At 37.1% G+C, this 20,933-nt stretch overlaps 1 protein-coding gene and 1 pseudogene across 1 annotated transcript; one reads left to right on the top strand and one right to left on the bottom strand.

Moving 5' to 3' along the window:
- The first annotated feature begins 421 nt into the window (after positions 1–421).
- On the top strand, positions 422–1,384 carry LOC149188882 (LEAF RUST 10 DISEASE-RESISTANCE LOCUS RECEPTOR-LIKE PROTEIN KINASE-like 1.2 pseudogene; annotated as a pseudogene).
- Positions 1,385–18,570: 17,186 nt separating this feature from the next.
- On the bottom strand, positions 18,571–20,487 carry LOC149188881 (cinnamoyl-CoA reductase 1-like). The gene is made up of 5 exons (XM_089410071.1): positions 19,907–20,487; positions 19,663–19,820; positions 19,283–19,468; positions 19,006–19,168; positions 18,571–18,920 (listed from the first exon to the last, which is right to left on the bottom strand). Exons 1-5 carry the CDS (start codon positions 20,028–20,030, stop codon positions 18,571–18,573), a joined length of 981 nt encoding a protein of 326 aa, XP_089266197.1. The 5' UTR covers positions 20,031–20,487.
- Between the last annotated feature and the right edge of the window lie 446 nt (positions 20,488–20,933).

The following is a 20,933-nucleotide window of genomic DNA, read 5'->3' as shown; positions in this document are numbered from 1 at the left end:
GATACAGTTAGAGATGAAAGGTGTAGATCAAGTCGAGGCATATGTGGTTATAACACTTCAGATTCAACTGAGACCTTCCTCTACTATTGCAAGGATGGGCCACAAACTGACAAATGTCCCAGCCATGGTATTCTTTCGATTTATATTTATGTGGAAGTTTGTCTAAATTATTTGGTTGAGTAGCCAAGGAATTAAATAGAATAGCCCTTGAAGCTAATTTAAATTTATATTTTTGAACCAGGAGAGAAGCTTAAGAATGGTGTTGCAATAGGTAAATATCTTTCTTATAGGTACATGTATTTTCACTTATCTGTTGACAGGTATTGCTGGGCTTATTAACTACTAACTGATTTTAACAAGTACAGGTTAATCTGTTGGAGCAACTGTTTTTATAGTAGCTTCTTTATTAGTGGCTATAACTATGTGCAGAAGGAAGAGTCTTGATTTTCATGAGAGTTCTGTTGTTATCTGTTTTACAGACAATGAGGATAAAGCTATGGAAGAAGCTACACAAGGTAAGATAGGGATGCTACCCATTTTCTCCTACGAAGTATTGAAACAGGCGACTGATAATTTCCACGAGAAGAGTGTAGTTGGAGATGGAGGATATGGTTCGGTTTATTTGGGTAAAATCTGGTATGGTCATGTTGGGGCAATGAAGAGACTGCATCAGGATACTTGTAAAATATTCAAATAGTCCATCAACGAGGTGTAGATTCTTTTGACCTTCTATCATCAAAACTTGGTTCATCTCTATTGTTGTAGTTCCCCACAAAGTCCAGATATGCTTCTTGTTTATGAATATGTTACAAATGGTACTTTGTCAGATCATCTTCATGAGGAAGTGAAAAAGGATAAGGGTCTAGATTGGGATACCCGTCTTAGAATTTGTATAGAGACTTCCCAGGCCCTAGCATTTCTTCGCTGCCATGAACTGCCTATTTTCCATAGAGATGTAAAATCTTCAAATATTTTGCTGGACGAGGAATTTCATGTCAAAGTAGCGGATTTAGGGCTTTCAATATTTGTACCATTAGATGTAACTCGTGTTTCCACTGCTCCACAGGGCAGGCCCGACTACGTTGACCCAGAATACCACCAATGCTTTCAGCTCACAGATAAATATGATGTGGACAATTTCGGAGTTGTTTCGATGGAAATCATCTCTGCCAAGTTAGTTGTGGACATAGGTCATAATAAACGGGAAATTGTCTTGGCCAATATGGCAATAGAAAATATTAAAGTGGGAGATTTTGATGAGATAATAGACCTAGATCTGGAAATTGACACAAACTCTAACATAAAAGTGATGGTTATTGCAATTGTGGAATTCACTCTAAGATGCCTTGTAGAGAACAAAGAAGACCAACCAGATATGAAGTAACTTGTGTCCAAACTTGAGCAAATAAAATAAAATGGAGTCCATTATAAACACTTGCTATTTCTGGTCCCTGATGATGATGGGTAATGGGTAGACATAATGGGTAGTTTCTACCCAAAAAGTTAATGGGTAGTGTCTATAGAACATAAGCTAACCATTAAGCAATTGGGATTCCCATAAATACTTTGTGAATAGGATTTAGAAATACAATTTGTTAATTGAAATTTAGAATGCAAACCATTTTGATACCTGGAAAAGAGTTAATTGGATCAAGAAAATGATAAGTTGAGGGCAATTGAACCATGGCAATTTATTTGTTGGATGCACAGTTGGGGTTCCTTTAACTACAGCATGCATCCCTTGAATTTCTAAGGCCAACTCTGTTACTATAACTTGTAGCTTTGTTCCAACCAACAAAATTATATGTATATTTTGGAGATAAAATGACATAAAACCCAAAGAATTCAATAAAAAAAAAATGTCATGATTATTAACTCCCATTATCAATAATTCAGTGTCATATCAATCCATGATTTTTGTGCACTTACAACTAAGGGAACTAAAGAGAGCTAAAAGAATGAATGCCACCTTGCTCACATAAATAAATCCAACCAAAAAGAGGATGTTAGCTTAGACGACAGCATAAACTCTTTTTAAGAATATGCAGATTGAAGTCATTGGAAGCAGAGATAGAGTGTTGAAGATTTACCATACACATTGAGAAGCAAAAATATTACAGCAAAATGCCACAATGGAGGACTATAGATAACCCTTTTTAGCCCTTCTTATTTCCTCTTTTCTTGTTGCATTTATTTATCTTACAAATGAGGATAATATTCTGCTCCTCCTCAATACCTGTAATAGTATCCAATATTGTCTCCTTCTAGTTGAAGTCATTCCATAGCCTGCTAAAAGTGGGAATTTTTTTTTGGACAGAGCCAAAAAGTTTCCAAAAACAACAAGAGCTATTTATGCAATGGGCATTGGGTACTAGCTCTTTACCCTTCACCTACTAATTTTCATCTTCAATGATTCCTGATATGTCACAATGCTTCTCGAATTTATGCCTTACGGTGTTTCCTTTGCAACATCTGGTGCAAATGCTCGTATTATTTTTAATAAGAAAAATAATATATATAATTCGAAAGGTTTACATTAAAAAGAAGTCTTTTAATTTAATATATAAATATAACTAATGTACTTATATAAATTAAATGAGAGGAAAATGCTAATAGCATCAATCAATTATAAACGTCAAAACACTTACTTAATCATACATTTTATGTTGCTAAAACTAAACAAATTATAAAATTTAACTTAATTATAAATTTTTTTAAATTCTTATTATTATTAATTGTAAAAAAAATAATATATAAGTTAAACATATATACATTTCAAAAAACATGTAACTAGATTTTTAACCATGGAAATTAATCCCATCTTAACATAGATGCAAATAGACTTTATTACAATATCAATAAACCAATGCCATGGCTTATCAATACCACATGCCCTTATTTCAGATAGCACTTACTAATAAGACCTTTTATTTATTTAATCAATCTAATTAAAATAAAAAATAGATAAAACAACAACTTTAAACATAAATATCAACTTTAATTGCTACATATTATTAAAAATATTAGATTTCTACCATGAATCCAACCTAACCCTTATAAATAATTAAATTAAAATTTCTCAAAATCATTAAAATAAAATATTAAATTTCTACCATCAATTCAACCTAATCCATCAATCAACCTAACTTTTATAGATTATTAAATTTCTACCATCAATTCAACCTAATCCGTCAATCAACCTAACTTTTATAGATAATTAAATTAAAATTTCTCGGAGTCCCTACAATAAATATAGTTATAGAATAAACATAGTTATATTAAACATATGTAAATGTTATTATATCATAAAATAAATTGACGAAATTCACTCAAATTTTTTTCGTACTATTAAAAATATTAAATTTCTACCATCAATCCAACCTAACCCTGATGGATAATTAACTTAAAATTTCTTAGAGCCCCTATAATAAACATGGCTATATTAAACATGTTTATATTAAACATGCTTTAAATTTTATTGTCTCCCAATATAAATCGACAAAAGTTACTAAAAGTCAAACTGTATGGACAAATGTTCGACATATGGTACGGTAATAACATACATATTTAATCAAATATACAAAGGCTATTGACGATAGAAATCTTTAATAACATAGATATTTAATCACATTGATACTAAATCAGAACTTATAGCTAAGGAACCGGTTCAGGTTGATCAGATCAGCGCACTTTATGGAGTTTCAGTTCGGCCATTGGATTCTAGTTTCATATAATACGATTCCATATCAAAACCATTTTTTCTGAGATTCAGTTCGGACATTGGATTTTGGTTTCATATACTTGGAATCCATATCAAACCACGTATTTGATTTCTGATTGGGGATGGGTCATTAATAAAATTGACTATAAGATTAATCATTGGGCCCATAAGTGGCTTCCAATGGGTGGAAGGCTTATATTGATTAAGACCGTTTTATAATCAATATCTGTATTTTGGATGCACATTTACACCCTCTCGATGGCCATCATCAGGAAGATTGACGCTATTCTGGTTAGATTCCTATGGTGTGGTTCAGGTGCACTTAAAAAGATCCAAAGATCCATCTTGTACGTTTGTCCACTCTAGCCTGCTGACTGTGGGGGCTAGGATCCTAGATACTTTATCTTTCAACACGACATTAATCTGCAAGAGTCTGTGGAGAGGACTGAGTGGTAGTGGCATCCCGTCACAGATTATTCAGGAAAGTATATGGCTTATAAGTATCTAGAAGATTGGATTAAAGATGGGGCTTATCAATCATCCTTTCCTCTTGTATTTGGCCCAGCATGATCAGAAATAGACACTGGCCATTCGCTTGTATATGTTGGGAAGTAGGAAATGGTAACATGACAGGTGTGGGTCTGGACATCATTAAAGGACTATTGCGCTCTCATTCTCGGCGGTCTCCTTTCCTTCATCATCTGCACAGTAGAGGTATGTATTCTATATCTCATATTCTATCTCATAGAACTACATCTCGTTACATCCAATCTTGGATTCGAGCTGTAGACATCGATCTCTCTTGTACATTGGCTACAGAATGGGACCTATACATCAGACAGATTGAGGCTGTTGGGATTCAACTGTCGGGAATTTCTGGTTATTCCAAACAAAATACAGTGGAAAAATCCTTTGTTTCCACTGTTCAGAATTTTCTGATAAATTCCGAAACAACAAAAATATGAACAGAGAGTAATACTCTGTTTTCTGATAATTCAAAAACACAAGAACAGAGCATAAAATAATACTCTACTTTGCCTCAGGACCAAAAACTGATCAAAATAATACTTTGTTTTTGACGCAGAAAAATACTCTGTTTTTAACTCAGAAAAATAAAAAAATTCGTTCTCTGGAAACGGTGTTGCAGCAACACAGTTTTTTTTCAATTGCTGTTCGTAGTGTTGCAGCAACGTTGTTCGTGGTGTTGCAGCAACGGGGATTTTTGACGTCAAGTATTTTTCGACTTACGAGAAATTTTTTGACAAAATAACTTTTGGTGAAACAGAAACACACAGAAAGAAATTTCCTTTTATGAAAATAAACCAACAGATAAAACGAAGTCTTCCTCACACAGAGGGATCTTCTTAACAGATTACAACAAGAACGTTTCAGTTCCACAAAACAACTATTTCAGAAAATTTCAGCACCGTTGTGCAATACAAAAAAAAACTCTCTTGTTCTACACTGCTGTGTGTTACAAAAGGACTTTCAATCTATTTCCTCTCTATATTTCTACACTGCTATATCTGGATTTTATAGTGCGGGAAAGGGTCTTGACCACCTCAACTTGCTGATAGAGTTTCTGTTGTTCATTATTAACAGATTTGATATTTTGTTGTATTTCTTGAGTCGGTTGTGCTAAAACCCAAGACTGATAAATGCTGCATCGGCTGGAGGCTGGTTCTTTTCTCTTTCAGCCGTTCTGCTCATTAATATGGTTGTTGAGAAGTAATGATGTAGTGTTGTATTTGATCTTCATCCTTCGGGAACTCAAAAATAATTAAAGAGTGAAAAGATGGTAATGGCGGTGACTAAAAAGATCGGGAAAAAATGTGGGGCGCCGGATCACAACAAATAAATAAAGTAGCTGCTGCTGCTGCACAACAGTTGGAATTAATATTCCAACACTCCCATTTTAATTTCAACTGTTGGGTTATCAGTCATACCCAGAAGTTTCCTTAAAAACTCAAAACGTTTCTGATCCAATGGCTTTGTCAGAATATCTGCAACCTGTTCCTGAGTCCTGCAATGTTGTAAAATGATTTCTCCATTGTTCACCAGTTCTCTAATGTAGTGAAACTTTGTGTCTATGTGTTTTGTTCTCTTGTGGAAAACAAAGTTCTTGGATAATGCAATAGCTGAGCTATTGTCACAAAAAATAACTGTTGCTGTTGCGTGCTCCTGGCATAGACTTCTCAACATTCTCCTCATCCAAACTGCTTGACATGCTACTGCTGTAGCTGCCACATACTCTGCTTCTGCTGTAGACAATGCCACAATTGGCTGTTTCTTGGAAGCCCATGAAATGGCTCCTGAACCTATGTGAAAAATGTAACCAGATGTGCTTTTCCGGTCATCTACACTTCCAGCCCAATCACTATCTGTGTATCCAACTAAATCTGAACATTCTGAAACAGTATAAAATATGCCATACCTTTTTGTACCTTTAACATACCTCAGAATTCTCTTTGCTGCATGCCAATGTGTTTCTTTTGGCTTCTCCATGAATCTGGAAATTAAACTAACAACATACATTATGTCTGACCTAGTTGCAGTCAAATACATGAGGCTGCCAACTATGCTCTTGTACACACTAGGGTCAAAATATTTGTTGCTATCCTCTTTGCTGAGTTTTAATCCCATCACTGTGGGAGTGATTGCTGCCTTGCTGTCGTGCATGTTAAATCTGCTCAACACTTCATTTACATATTTTTCCTGTGAAATAAAAATTCCATTTTCATTTTGATCTACTTCTATTCCTAAGAAGTATCTCAGCAAACCCATGTCATTCATCTCAAATTCTTCTTTCATGACTGATTTGAAATTTTCAATGAGGTAGTCATCATTACCTGTAAAAATCACATCATCAACATATAACACAACAATTATAATTTTAGAGTCTTTTTCTTTAATGTAAACGGTGGGTTCTCCCTCACACTTATCAAATCCGTTCTCCAGTAGATAGGAGTCTATCCTACTGTACCATGCTCTTGGTGCTTGCTTCAGCCCATAAAGAGCTTTCTTCAATCTGCAGACTTTGTGCTCTTGGCCTTTCTTCTCATAGCCTAGAGGTTGCTCGATGTAAACCTCTTCCATTAATACTCCATTCAAGAATGCTGACTTCACGTCCATTTGGTAAACTTTCCATTTGTTTTGTGCTGCTATGGACAACACTGCTCTTACTGTTTCCATTGTTGCAACTGGTGCGAAAGTCTCCTCATAATCTCTCGCATATTGCTGCTTGTATCCCTTGACAACAAGTCTTGCCTTATGCCTTTCTATCTTGCCTTCAGCATTACTCTTGGTCTTGTAGACCCATTTAACTCTAATGACTTCTTTACCTTTTGGTAGATCAACTAAATCCCATGTCTTATTTCTTTCTATGGCATTCATCTCCTCATCCATAGCTTCTATCCATTTCTTATCCTTAATTGCATCTTCGAAATGAACAGGGTCATCAACATGACAATACAAGGCAAACAAAGAATTCATTCCTTCATCATAAATATCACTTAAATTTCTGAATTTCTTACCTCTTTCATTCGGTGTGCAAGTGCTTGCAGATGCACTTGAATTTCCTCCTTGTGGTGTGCTTGGAGAAGCACTCTCATTTCTCCTCAAGGGTGTCTTTTGTTGTTCTGTTGTTGGCGCTGCTGTTTGGGGATGTGTTTCAGCCAACTCCTCATCATCATCATCATGAGACAAACAGTTTTTAACATTAATTGTTTTCTCTATGCTTCCATCCCAAGCTTCCTCTTCAATAAATTGAACATCTCTGCTCACAAAAAACTTCTTGGTGGATGGGATATATAACCTGTAAGATTTGGATTCTTCACTGTATCCAATGAAAATACATTTCTCCCCTTTGCTGTCCAATTTCTTCCTTCGCTGATCTGGAATGTGTGCATAAGCCACACAACCAAAAACTTTCATATGGGTGACTCCTTGCTTTCTCTTACTCCATGCTTCTTCTGGCACTTTGTTCATCACTGCTTTTGTAGGACATCTATTCAAAATATATACTGCACAGTGTACAGCTTCATCCCAATAATCATTTGGCAAATGCTTTGCCTTCAACATGCTCCTCACCATATCCATGATTGTTCTGTTTTTTCTTTCAGCAACTCCATTTTGCTGCGGGGTGTACCTTGCTGTAAATTGCTTATGAATTCCATTTTCTCTACAAAACCGTAAAAATTCTTTGGAGATATACTCACCTCCTCTGTCAGTTCTCAAAACCTTGATACGCAGCCCACTTTGATTTTCTACAAGTGCTTTGAAATTTTGAAAATTTTCAAACACTTCACTCTTATTCTTCAGAAAATAAACCCAAGTCTTTCTGGTAAAGTCATCAATAAATGTTAGAAAATATTGGCTGCCTGCAAGTGATGGAGCTTGCATCGGTCCACATAAATCTGAGTGGACAATTTCTAAGGGTGCTTTTGCCCTTATGCTTTTCCCAGTTGGAAAACTTTCTCTGTGTTGTTTTCCCAATATACAACCTTCACAAAGGCTGTCTGGCTTTTCTCTCAATGGTAATCCTCTTACCATTCCTTTTCTACTCAACAAATTAAGACCTCCAAAGTTGAGATATCCAAATCTCAAATGCCACAACCAATTTTCATCCTTTGGTACGCTTTGGAGAGCCTCTTGTGTTACTGCTGCAATTACTTCTTTATTTTTCAAATCTGCCCTTATCCTGAGAGCGAACATCCTGTTCCTTGTCATCTTCACTTCAGCAATACAACGTTTGCTGGGTAATCTGTCCATGATGGTGCATACATCATTCTCAAAGAAAACATTGTAACCCTTCTGAACAAGCTGTCCAATACTCAAGAGGTTACACTTCATTCCAGGAACATAATAAACATCTGCTATGGTTTTCTTTTCACCTTTCTTTGTAAATATTTTAACTTCTCCTTTTCCCATAACGGAAATTTTACTATCAGTCCCAAGTGTGACTTGTGACTGCACACTCTGATCTAAAGCAGAAAACAGGGCTATGTTTCCTGTCATATGGTTGCTGCAACCAGAATCTAGAAACCATATATCTTCACTGTTTGTTTCAGCCATATTACAAACTAACAATACATTATCTTGACTGATATTTTCTCTAGTGATATTTGCACTAGATCTATTACTCATATCATGCTGCTTTTTCTTACATTCATTTGCATAGTGCCCATATTTTTTACAATAATAACATTGGAAATTGGATTTTTCATACCTTTGTCCTTGAGCATGATGTTGTCCACTTTGCTGGCTACTGCCATGGCCTTGGTTCTGATTTGGATTGCTGCCTCTTCCTTGAACATTTGCTGGATTGTTTCTTCCGCCTCTGTATTGGGTTCTTCCTCTTCCTCTCCTGTTTCCTCTGCCTTGACCTCTTCCTCTTCCAAATGACATTTGGGTCTTGAATGCTTGCTCTAGAGATGAGTTTTCATTTCTATTCAACCTCTGCTCATGAGTTATCAGTGATGCATGAAGTTCATCAACTAAAAAATTTGAGAGATCCTTTGTCTCTTCTATGGTGGTGACAATCACATCAAACTTTGAGGGTAGGCACCTCAATAGTTTCTCCACAATCCTCCTTTATTCAAGAGTTTCTCCATGAGACCTTATCTGTGTGACCAAACCAATTGCTTGTGTGAAGAATGAGTCAATATTGTCTGACTCCTTCATACGCAGGTTCTCAAAATCTTTCCTCAGAAACTGTAGTTTTGTTGTCTTCACTTTCTCCATGCCTTGATAGGCTGTCTTGAGAGTTTGACATGCTTCTCTGCATGTATTGGTTGTTGCTATCCTCGGAAACACACTCTCATGCACTTCTTGATATAAGAATACAAGGGCTTTTGAGTCCTTCTTCTTATTGCTCTTCAACAGCTCTTTCTCTGCCTGAGTTAATCCAATAAACTGTTCTTCATTTGCTGGCTCTTCAAATCCATATTCAACAAGTTCCCATAAATCATGTGAGGCAAACACGGTTTTCATGGTTATTGCCCAGTAGTCATAATTTTTCCCATTGAACTGTGGGAGCTGGGTATTAAACATACCCACAGTGGTGCTGGTCATTCTTGTAATACTTGACTGTAAAAAAAATAACTTAATTGTCTTCAACAGCTACACAAAAACTAATCTGAAAAATACCTTGACAGCGTTTTCGCTCTGCTGTATAATTTGTTGCAGCAACAAATCTTCTTTCAGCTTCTTTGATGTCTTCAAAGAGCCTGGACAAGCTCTGATACCATGTCGGGAATTTCTGGTTATTCCAAACAAAATACAGTGGAAAAATCCTCTGTTTCCACTGTTCAGAATTTTCTGATAAATTCTGAAACAACAAAAATATGAACAGAGAGTAATACTCTGTTTTCTGATAATTCAAAAACACAAGAACAGAGCATAAAATAATACTCTACTTTTCCTCAGGACCAAAAACTGATCAAAATAATACTTTGTTTTTGACGCAGAAAAATACTCTGTTTTTAACTCAGAAAAACATAAAAATTCGTTCTCTGGAAACGGTGTTGCAGCAACACAGTTTCTTTTCAGTTGTTGTTCGTAGTGTTGCAGCAACGCTATTCGTGGTGTTGCAGCAACGGGGATTTTTGACGTCAAGTATTTTTCGACTTACGAGAAATTTTTTGACAAAATAAATTTTGGTGAAACAGCAACGCACAGAAAGAAATTTCTATTTATGAAAATAAACCAACAGATAAAACTAAGTCTTCCTCAAACAGAGGGATCTTCTTAACAGATTACAACAGGAACGTTTCAGTTCCACAAAACAACTATTTCAGAAAATTTCAGCACTACTATGCAATACAAAAAAAAACTCTCTTGTTCTACACTGCTGTTTGTTACAAAAGGACTTTCAATCTATTTCCTCTCTATATTTCTACACTGCTGTATCTGCATTTTATAGTGCGGGAAAGGGTCTTCACCGCCTCAACTTCCTGATAGAGTTTTTGTTGTTCATTATTAACAGATTTGATATTTTGCTGTATTTCTTGAGTCGGTTGTGCTGAAACCCAAGACTGATAAATGCTGCGTCGGCTCGAGGCTGGTTCTTTTCTCTTTCAGCCGTTCTGCTCATTAATATGGTTGTTGAGAAGTAATGATGTAGTGCTGTATTTGATCTTCATCCTTCGGGAACTCAAAAATAATTAAAGAGTGAAAAGATGGTAATGGCGGTGACTAAAAAGATCGGGAAAAAATGTGGGGCGCCGGATCACGACAAATAAAAAAAGTAGCTGTTGCTGCTGCACAACAGTTGGAATTAATATTCCAACATCAACTCACTGAAGAGGAAGATAGATTGCCCTGGATTGGGAAAACTAATCAGAACCATATTGTGATCAGCGAAATTTATAAGTTCATCTCTAACTCAACACCTGTAAATAAAAAACCACATTGGCTCTACAAGATATGAAAGTGGAAGATTCCATTAAAACTTAAATGTTTTTGCTGACGGGCCCTCCACTATAAAATACTCACTTGGGAAAACCTCTCTCACAGAGGCTTCTACGGTCGTAGCATATCTCCTCTCTACATGCAAAAGTAGGAGGATGTGTCTCACCTACTTTTAAACTATTCTATTGCATTAAAGATCTGACTTTCTTTTCTCAATATTTTCCAGAACGATGGGAGTTGGACACAGCACAACCTGGAGGCATGTTTCAACCTTTGGTTCACTTCACACAAAAAATTCTTCTCCTTTACATCATATGGGGCATCTGGAATTGCAGAAATAGTAGGATCTTTGAGCATAAGAAAGTAGATATCAGATACAGTGTATTGTATTGGGGACAGCTAAGATTGGATCCAAGAAAAAATGATGTGTGGCCAAAGTTGTTCCTTGACATTATCTTCATTTTTGGTGGGAGGGATGCATGGGCAGGCTCAGAAATTATTGCTCTCTAGGGTTTACTTACAATGGCTCAACATAAAAAACATACATATATTAGGAGACTCAAGGGTTCACCTGCTTTCAACCACCATCAATGTCCCATTAGATGAAGCGTATTCGATCCGTAAGGCATTCCTTTTAACGAATCTCCTATGATCACATTTACATAAGGCTTTCTTTTTAACGAATCTCCTATGATCACATTTACCCAGAGCAAAATACCATGGCAGGCATGCTCGCCAAGAGAAGTGTGTCTGGCTCTCATGGATCCACTATGCTTCTTACAAGCAGTACACCACACCAGAGTTGATTCCGGAAGCATACCTATTTCATGATCTATATATCTTAGATTTTGATTAACCAGAGTTATCATGAATTTTGAGAACTATTTTTATAAATGTAAAACGCCAAATGTACTTTCAAACATACAGTATCCTGCAAATTTTCCACTTTTGTTTATAAAACAAGTATAGATAAAAATTTTGTGTTTATGTTCAGGATGAAAAAAAGACACGATCCATGATCAAGTTTATGTACACTCTTTTTCCTTGTATAAAAGAAAGCTTCCTTTTCTAAAAAATATATATATCTATATATATATAATCACACATACAAATACTATCCCAATTCCGAATTGATATCTTCATTATTACAATGTAGGCCGCCTTGAAACATTAACTACTATGACAGAGAAGTAATAATTCAAATCGTCGTGAGCATCTAAGTATGTTATATGTTCTAAAGCTTGTAGAAATATACAAGATTAACTTGTATTAAGGATTACACGATTAACTTGTATCATTCTGTTTCTCAGATCCTAGACAATACCGGGTGGTTGCGGTCCATGTCATCCCACCCTGAAAGATGGCGTTGAAGTAACCCCTTTTTGTGTAAGCTTTCGACGGTTTCAGCTACACTCTTTATCACAGGTGTAAATGAGAAATTTAAATCCTTTAGCTTCTGGTTAGAAAACTCATATGGTTGCTTCCTTAGATTTATCCGGTCTGTGTTGAAATATTAATTTCCCCTGCTGCGTACTGTTTCCAGAAAGCCAGTACGCTTCCTAGCACAAATTAAAACAGCAGACACATGGACAACAATTTTACCAAAGATATTTTCCCTGGAGCAGATAGAGTCGTGCGGTATGGATGGGCAGCTGTTTGATTGAATGTACAGGGCCTGCAGCAATGAATTTGACGTGAAGTTGAATCTTCATTGACAACCATATTTATGAGTCAAGCGATAAATGAAATTTAATGCGGTTGAGAGAGTTGGTAAAAATGGTAAACAACAGGTTTTATTGCAAACATGGGGAATGTACCGCAACATCCAAAAATCTCAGGAATTAGATTTATTTGTCTGCTGCTCCATACCTTGTCTTAATTTCCAGTCTTCTCATAATAATTTTAAGTAGTTTTTTTTTGGTGTGCTGTTTTAATGTAATGAGCAGCAGCATAGAAGGAGAGCAGCAGGAGTGTTAATCTCTTAGCAATACAGTGCAGCAGCGCTCGAATGTAATTTCTGTGTTTTGAAAAAGAATGTGCAGCAGCACGAGCTCAGATGAATGAAGCTTTCATGCACAGCAGTGCAGGGACTGTAAATGAAATGTAAGAGAGAAGCGCAGCAGCGCTTGAATGTGATTGTGTGCTGCAGAGAAGAGTAGAAGCAGCAACGAAGGCACATCAGTGCAGAAAAGTAGACACAACAGTGTGTAAGTTTTTTTGAGGAACAGAGACAGAGCTCTCTTTGTAATGCACAGCAGTGCAAAAGTTTTTTTTGTTACAGCAGCGTGTTACAGCAGCGTTCTGAGCTGAACCAGAGTGTTTTGTAAATGCACAGGAGTGCAGTCACAGCAATGCAAAGTGCAGACACAGCAGTGAAAAACAGCGTGTTGATTTTTCAGAGGAGACAGAGTATTTTGTTTTCTGTAATGTACAGCAGTGCAGACACAGTAATGTATTTTCTGTTTACAGCATGAAGTTTTTTTAAGTCTTGAACTGTCTCTAAAGTAGCCTTGTTGAATCCCTCTGTCAAGAGGAAAGTTTTTTTTTAAGCACAATCTTTTATGAAAGTCCTGTAACAGTTAGTTTACTTTTAATAAACGCAAGTTAATCTTTTCCTCTTGCTATTACACCGTAACCAAAAAAAATACTTGACGTAAAAAATTTACGTTGCTGAAACACCAGTTACAGCAACTGAAAAAAAACTGTGTTGCTGAAACACCATTTCCAGCAAGCGATTTTCTGGGTTTTCTGTGTTAAAACAGAGTATAAAAACAGAGCATTTTTTTTGTCTGTCTATTATGGAATTTTCATAAATCTCCAACATGGTATCAGAGCTAGTCCAGGCTCTTTGAAGTGTCAAAGAAGCTGAAGGAAGGGTTTATTGCGGTAGCAGCTTCACCAGCAGAGTGAAGACTCAGCCAAGAAAGGATCCAGGTATTTCTCAGATTAATTTTCTGTGTTGTTGTTGAAGAAACAGTCAGTGATTTTAAAAACACAGTCAGGGATTTTAAAAATAGTTAAGAATGGCAAAATCAAAGAAGAAAGTGTCCAAATCCCCTAAGGTTGTATCTCCCTCCTCTATTAAAATAGAAGACAATCTACTTGAAAACATTCTATTTGAAACCCCAAAGTTTGATGGAAACTTTGATGTATGGGAAATAAAGATGAGGGCTTTCCTAATGTTTGAAGGGATTGAAGTCTGGGAGTCAGTGATTGATGACAGCAAGATGGATAAAGAATCCATGGAGTATGATGCACAAGCAGCAAAGACTATCTTGGATGGTCTCCCTGATTCAGTGAAGAAGAATCTTGGAAAATATACATCAGCAAAGGATATTTGGGACAGACTGCATGACCTTCATGCAAAGGGAGCACTGACCATGACAATGAGTCAAGAAGAACCCATCATAGAAGCTGAAAATGAAAAGCTTGACCTCATCAAGCTTCAAGTAAAAGAAAGGGATGAAGAGCTTGCCAAGCTTAAGAAGGAACTTGATGAAAGCAAGAGGAAACATCATGAAGAAGTCATATCCATGACAAATCAGCTGAATGAAGCAAGGAAGCAGGCAAAAGGAGCTGAAAAGAAAATGGAGAGCAGTCAAGCAGAAATCTCCAAAATGAAGTCTGATATTATCTCCCTTAAAATAGTAGCAGCTGAAGCTACTCGTAGCAAGGAAGAAACTGAGGGACAACTAGCAAAGAAAAATAATGAATGTGAAAAGTTAGAAGAAGAGATTGTCCTCCTCAGGAAGAAGGTTGAAGGGATGAACAAGATCATGAAGAGCTCTCAAGCCTTGGATGATATGCTCAGCTATCACAGATCTCCATATGATAAATCAGGACTTGGGTATGTAGGTGAACCCTCAAACAAGTATGAGGATGCCTTAAGCAAAGGAGATGTGAAGAAGCCAGAAAGAGATGGTGATGCTCCTAGTTCTAGCAAAGGCAAGGAGGAAAATGAAGGCTGCAATAGAAGAAATCCTGCTCCAAGCATAAAACCAGCTCCAAGAAGAAATGTAGCTGATGTCAAAGAGGCAAAAGGCAATGGTTATCATCAAAGGATCTCAAGGCAGCAAGGCTTCAGAAGTACATCAAGGAAACCTCCATCTCCCAGGTACCAAAGTTCATTTTTTGGTTATTGTTATGCTTGTTCAAACTTTGGTCATATGGCAAAAGACTGTAGAGCATTTCATGGAGATAGATGTTGTGGTCCCCGACAATCTCCAAGAAATAATTTCACAAGAAGAAATCTTGAATTCTTATTCATGAACAATGTTGAATGCTTCAAGTGTCATAACATTGGGCATATGGCACGTGACTGTAACTTAACATGGGCTCCTATGCAAGCTAGACCCATGCAAAAGAAGAAAGTTACACAAGTATGGAGAAGGAAGGAAATACAGTCAGAAAGTCTCTTGAGCTCTCCAGCCGATCTAAGTTTCTTTTGAGAAGATTCTGCTGAAAGAAGATAAAGCATACACTAAAGGGGAGCTTGTAATTTTTTGTTGTTGAACTGTCTTAACAGTCACTCTTTGATGAAGACCTTTTCATAAGGGAAAGATATGAAGTTAAATCTGCCATAGAAGCAGAGAAGAAAAGTATGCAAAGCAAGAAGACCCTCACAGCAGTGGGAAGACAGAACATAAAACAGCAGTTTGGAAATTTTTGTTATGGAGCACATGCATTGAAATGCATAGCAATGGAAGGTAGTTTCCTTCTATGTAATGTGAGAGAACATACTCACAGCAGAGTGAGTACAATACACAGCAGTAAAAAAAAATGTAATGTTTTTCTTCATATGCAATGCAGCATGCAAAGAAATGCATAAAGAAAAACAGGGACAGCAGATTTTTAATGCACATGGGTGAATGATAATGTGTGGCAGCAGAGAAATGAAAGGAACTGCACAGCAGTGCATTGTGTAAAAAAAAATGATGAATGAAGACTAAGATTGTGTGAAGCAAGGGTGTAAAAAGAAAAGGCAGCAATCCGTGTTAATTTTTTTTGTTGTGTGGAGAATGCAGTGCAAAACATCGTGAGGATGATTTCTTTCTATGTTCAAGTAATGGAGAGTAAAGAGTTAGTGTATGGGCACACAACAGTATGATGAAACAAAAGGCAGCCATAGTGCAAATTGCAGAGGCAACGCAGCAGCAAATAAAAAACCGAGGGATGACAGAGTCTATGGTTATGGGTATGGACAACAGTGCATAAGAAAAGGCAGCAGCGTGATGGCAAGAAGGAGAAGCACAGTAGTGCGAAGAAAATGAAACCAGAACTAAGAGAGAATGAAGAAATGTGTTTTTACACAACAATGCAAATAAGAAAATGCAGCAGCATGAAATTTTTTTGTTGAAGAAATGAAAGGTAATGGCACAGCAGCAGTGCGAGTGTAATCAATGAAGGGGAGCACGCAGTGCGTATTTTTGTTGTTAAATGTGAAAGGAATGCGCAGCAGCGCAAGAGCAATTTGAGAAGTTATTTTATGCACAACAGTGCAGTGATAGAGAAAGTGCTCAAACAACAGTGCTGAAACAATAGTGCTGAAACAGAGTGCTGAGACAGAGTGCTGAAACAGCAGTGTTGAGATAGAGTTGGTGAGATAAAGTTTTGTAATGGAATATGCAGCAACATAAATGTATTGAAAATTTTACACATAGCAGTGTAATGTTTTTCAGGAGAAGACAGAGTCTGTAATGAATAGCAGTGTAGAGCATATTGCAGCCTAAGCACTATTGTGAAGAGCAATGCGAATGAAGATATTTTCACACACAGCAGTGTAAAATATCAGGCAGACACAGTAGTGTCAATTTGGACAGATTGAAGTGCCTCTGAAGTAGGCATGTTGAAATCTCTCTATTAAGAGGTAGATGTTATTTGTGTGGAACAGAAGTGTTCCTTGGTGAATCCCTCTGTTGAGAGGAAGACGCTTTTCAACATAGTCACAGGTGAATCCCTCTCTCATGAGGAAGGTGCTCTTAAGCACAGTCTCAGGTAAATCCCTCTATTAAGAGGAAGACAATTTTAATTGGGTGTGGAACTGCATCAGAAGCAGTTGGTGAATTCCTCTATGTGAGGAAGTGTTTGGGTACGACATAATGCCCAGCAGTTGAAATTAAAGGGGAGTGTTGAAATATTAATTTCCCCTGCTGCGTACTGTTTCCAGAAAGCCAGTACGCTTCCCAGCACAAATTAAAACAGCAGACACATGGACAGCAGTTTTACCAAAGCAATTTTCCCTGGAGCAGATAGAGCCGTGCGATATGGATGGGCAGCTGTTTGATTGAATGTACAGGGCCTGCAGCAATGAATTTGACGTGAAGTTGAATCTTCATTGACAACCAGATTTATGAGTCAAGCGATAAATGAAATTTAATGCGGTTGAGAGAGTTGGTAAAAATGGTAAACAACAGGTTTTATTGCAAACATGGGGAATGTACCGCAACATCCAAAAATCTCAGGAATTAGATTTACTTGTCTGCTGCTCCATACCTTGTCTTAATTTCCAGTCTTCTCATAATAATTTTAAGTAGTTTTTTTTTGGTGTGCTGTTTTAATGTAATGAACAGCAGCATAGAAGGAGAGCAGCAAGAGTGTTAATCTCTTAGCAATACAGTGCAGCAGCGCTCGAATGTAATTTCTGTGTTTTGAAAAAGAATGTGCAGCAGCACGAGCTCAGATGAATGAAACTTTCATGCACAGCAGTGCAGGGACTGTAAATGAAATGTAAGAGAGAAGCGCAGCGCGCTTGAATGTGATTGTGCTGGAGAGAAGAGTAGAAGCAGCAACGAAGACACATCAGTGCAGAAAAGTAGACACGGCAGTGTGTAAGTTTTTTTGAGGAACAGAGACAGAGCTCTCTTTGTAATGCACAACAGTGCAGAAGTTTTTTTTGTTACAGGAGCGTGTTACAGCAGCGTTCTGAGCTGAACCAGAGTGTTTTGTAAATGCACAGGAGTGCAGTCATAGCAATGCAAAGTGCAGACACAGCAGTGAAAAACAACGTGTTGATTTTTCAGAGGAGACAGAGTATTTTGTTTTCTATAATGTACACCAATGCAGACACAGTAATGTATTTTCTGTTTACAGCATGAAGTTTTTTTAAGTCTTGAACTGTCTCTAAAGTAGCCTTGTTGAATCCCTCTGTCAAGAGGAAAGTTTTTTTTTAAGCACAATCTTTTATGAAAGTCCTTTAACAGTTAGTTTACTTTTAATAAACGCAAGTTAATCTTTTCCTCTTGCTATTACACCGTAAACAAAAAAAATACTTGACGTCAAAAATTTACGTTGCTGAAACACCACGATCAGCGTTGCTGAAACACCAGTTACAGCAACTGAAAAAAAACTGTGTTGCTGAAACACCATTTCCAGCAAGCGATTTTCTGGGTTTTCTGTGTTAAAACAGAGTATAAAAACAGAACATTTTTATTGTTTGTCTATTATAGAATTTTCATAAATCTCCAAGAGTCTGAACACCTACGTGAATGATGGTGGAGAGAATTAGAGTGTTTATTTTGCTTGATTCGTGTATATGTATATAATTTGAAAATAAATATATTAAAATATATATTATGCAAAAGGGCTGTGGGTGCGTACTCGGTAGGGAGGGGACTGCGTGGGCACAGTTTGGCCAACATGTCGACGAGGTCTCCTCGGTATATGTTGCATTCTGCGCACATATATCTGTGGCCGGTGGCTGAGGGCGTTTCATACACTAAAATATGAGCCTCTGCAACGTCTCTCACGTCCACATATACGTGAGTTAAGTTCGCATACGTCTTCGCTGACCCTGGCATCGATCTTCGTCGATTAAATCGGTAATCGTGTAACTATATATATACGTATAACTAACTAGGATAGAAAGATTTACTTACCTGTCAAGTATTTCATAATATGAGCAGTGCCAACGTCCATGCTGGGATTCAAATTCGAACCTAAAACCAGCCCAGGAATCAACACTACCAGCTCTAAATTCAATTTCTTGGCTAGCTCCCATGCCGATCTCTCTGCCAAGGTTTTTCCATAGCAATACCAGTTCTGCAATTAATGAACAAAACCAAGTAATACAGTTAGCCCAAATCCATACGATCCAACTTGATATTTCTATATATATTGAGAGTAGTGTATTAATCCAGAGAAAGTAATAAATACACTGGTCTGTATGCAGTAATCCAAATTGCTCCAGCGATCCTCATCGACTATGGCAAATGGGTTTCTGTGAGGGTCCAGGTAAACAGCACCGATAGAAGACGTAAAAACTACGCGCTTCACCCCCATTTCTGCGCAAACCTCTATCATATTCTTCGTTCCTTTCACCGCTGGCCCTATTACCTCTTCCTCCATATAATTACATCCATCATGTACGGACCTAAGCCCATCAGTGGACTACAATTGTTAACAATATCTAACAGCCAAATGGCCACAAGACTAATACAGTTGCTTGCCGCCATTTTAAACTACAACTAAATTGATGGGCGCTAACTAAATATATTGGAATTGCAAGGTCTAGAGGTTATAAAATAATTAATTACGGGGTTATTGCTCATAGCGGTAGCCACATGAAATACACCATGGCAGCCTCGGATGACTACTACTAAGCTCTGGTAATCGAGAATATCAGCTCTCACAAGCTCAAGCTTCTCTTTTGCTCCTTCCAACGCTCTATGATGTGCATACTTCCACCCATCATCTGTACATGTCAAATACCATCAGAAACCCTAGCTCCATGAAGAAATAAACAAATAATTAAACTGATTATATGGTAAGCCTACATACCGTTTGGGTTGGTGCGAACTACTCCTCTCACGGTGTAGCCTCTTTTGAGGAGCATCTTAACAAGCCACGAGGCAATGAATCCCCCTGCTCCCGTCACGCAAACTGTTCTGTTCGTTTCTTTCATTTGGTGTTATCTGGTGTTATCTGGTGCTTTTTGCCAAGATAGTGCAGGCTGCAACTCTCAGATGAGCAACTCAACCGTTGATATGAAGTCAGGCAACTAGCTCATCGAATCATATACATGTAATTTGTAAAGAGAAATGCGGCTTTTGAATGCCATTGATGGTGAGAATGTGATGACAATACATAACCGCCATGCCTGGAATTTGACTGCCTGTAGGATGTTGTTGGTTTATTGTTTTTTTTTGTTGACAGTACACATAAAAATGACATGTCTATAATAACAAGTACAAAATGAGTAAAACCTAACCGACATAAATCTGATTAGTTGGATCCATCAATTCTAGTCCGTTTATAGGTAGAGGAGGGATGGTTTATTAAACTTGATAAGACCAAATTGAAGTTTGAAGGACTCTTGTGTCGTCACTCTTGATACAAAAGAGCATGTTTTCTAATTTAAACTGTAACATTGTAAGTCCTTTAATGTGTAGAGTAGACGATCTCTCAGTCCGTTTACAGGTAGAGGAGGGATGGTATATTAAACTTGATAAGACCAAATTGAAGTTTGAAGGACTCTTGTATCGTCACTCTTGATACAAAAGAGTATGTTTTCTAATTTAAATCGTCACTCTTGATACAAAAGAGTATGTTTTCTAATTTAAACTGTAACATTGTAAGTCCTTTAATGTGTAGAGTAGACGATCTCTCGAATGATTCTTTGGTCAGTTGGCACAATAGGCCAAAATATTAAATAATTTTGCTGATAGTTTAATTAGTTGGAGGAATTGCTCTGAAAGTTATGGAAATTCTGGTTATATTTAAATAAAATCCAATAAAATCAGGCAAGGATTTTTTTAAATACAAGTTATAGTTGTTAAACTTTAAAATTTTAAGTTTCTTACACATT

The sequence above is a fragment of the Pinus tabuliformis genome, chromosome 3_1 (genome assembly GCF_031772625.1).
Source record: "Pinus tabuliformis cultivar Carrire ecotype Pingquan chromosome 3_1, CPIR1, whole genome shotgun sequence".
NCBI lineage: Eukaryota > Viridiplantae > Streptophyta > Pinopsida > Pinales > Pinaceae > Pinus > Pinus tabuliformis.
The sequence above is the reverse complement of the archived record's forward strand: the minus strand, read 5'-3'. Positions and strand labels throughout refer to the sequence as shown.

Bases quoted from the DNA above. Each gene is read 5' to 3' on its own strand.
- LOC149188881 (XM_089410071.1), bottom strand. From the start codon at position 20,030: ATGAAAGAAACGAACAGAACAGTTTGCGTGACGGGAGCAGGGGGATTC. The intron at 19,821-19,906 runs GTATGTAGGCTT...TGACATGTACAG, and splicing joins AGTTCGCACCAACCCAAACG to ATGATGGGTGGAAGTATGCA. The intron at 19,169-19,282 runs GTATTTATTACT...CATTAATTGCAG, and splicing joins ATTACTGCATACAGACCAGT to AACTGGTATTGCTATGGAAA.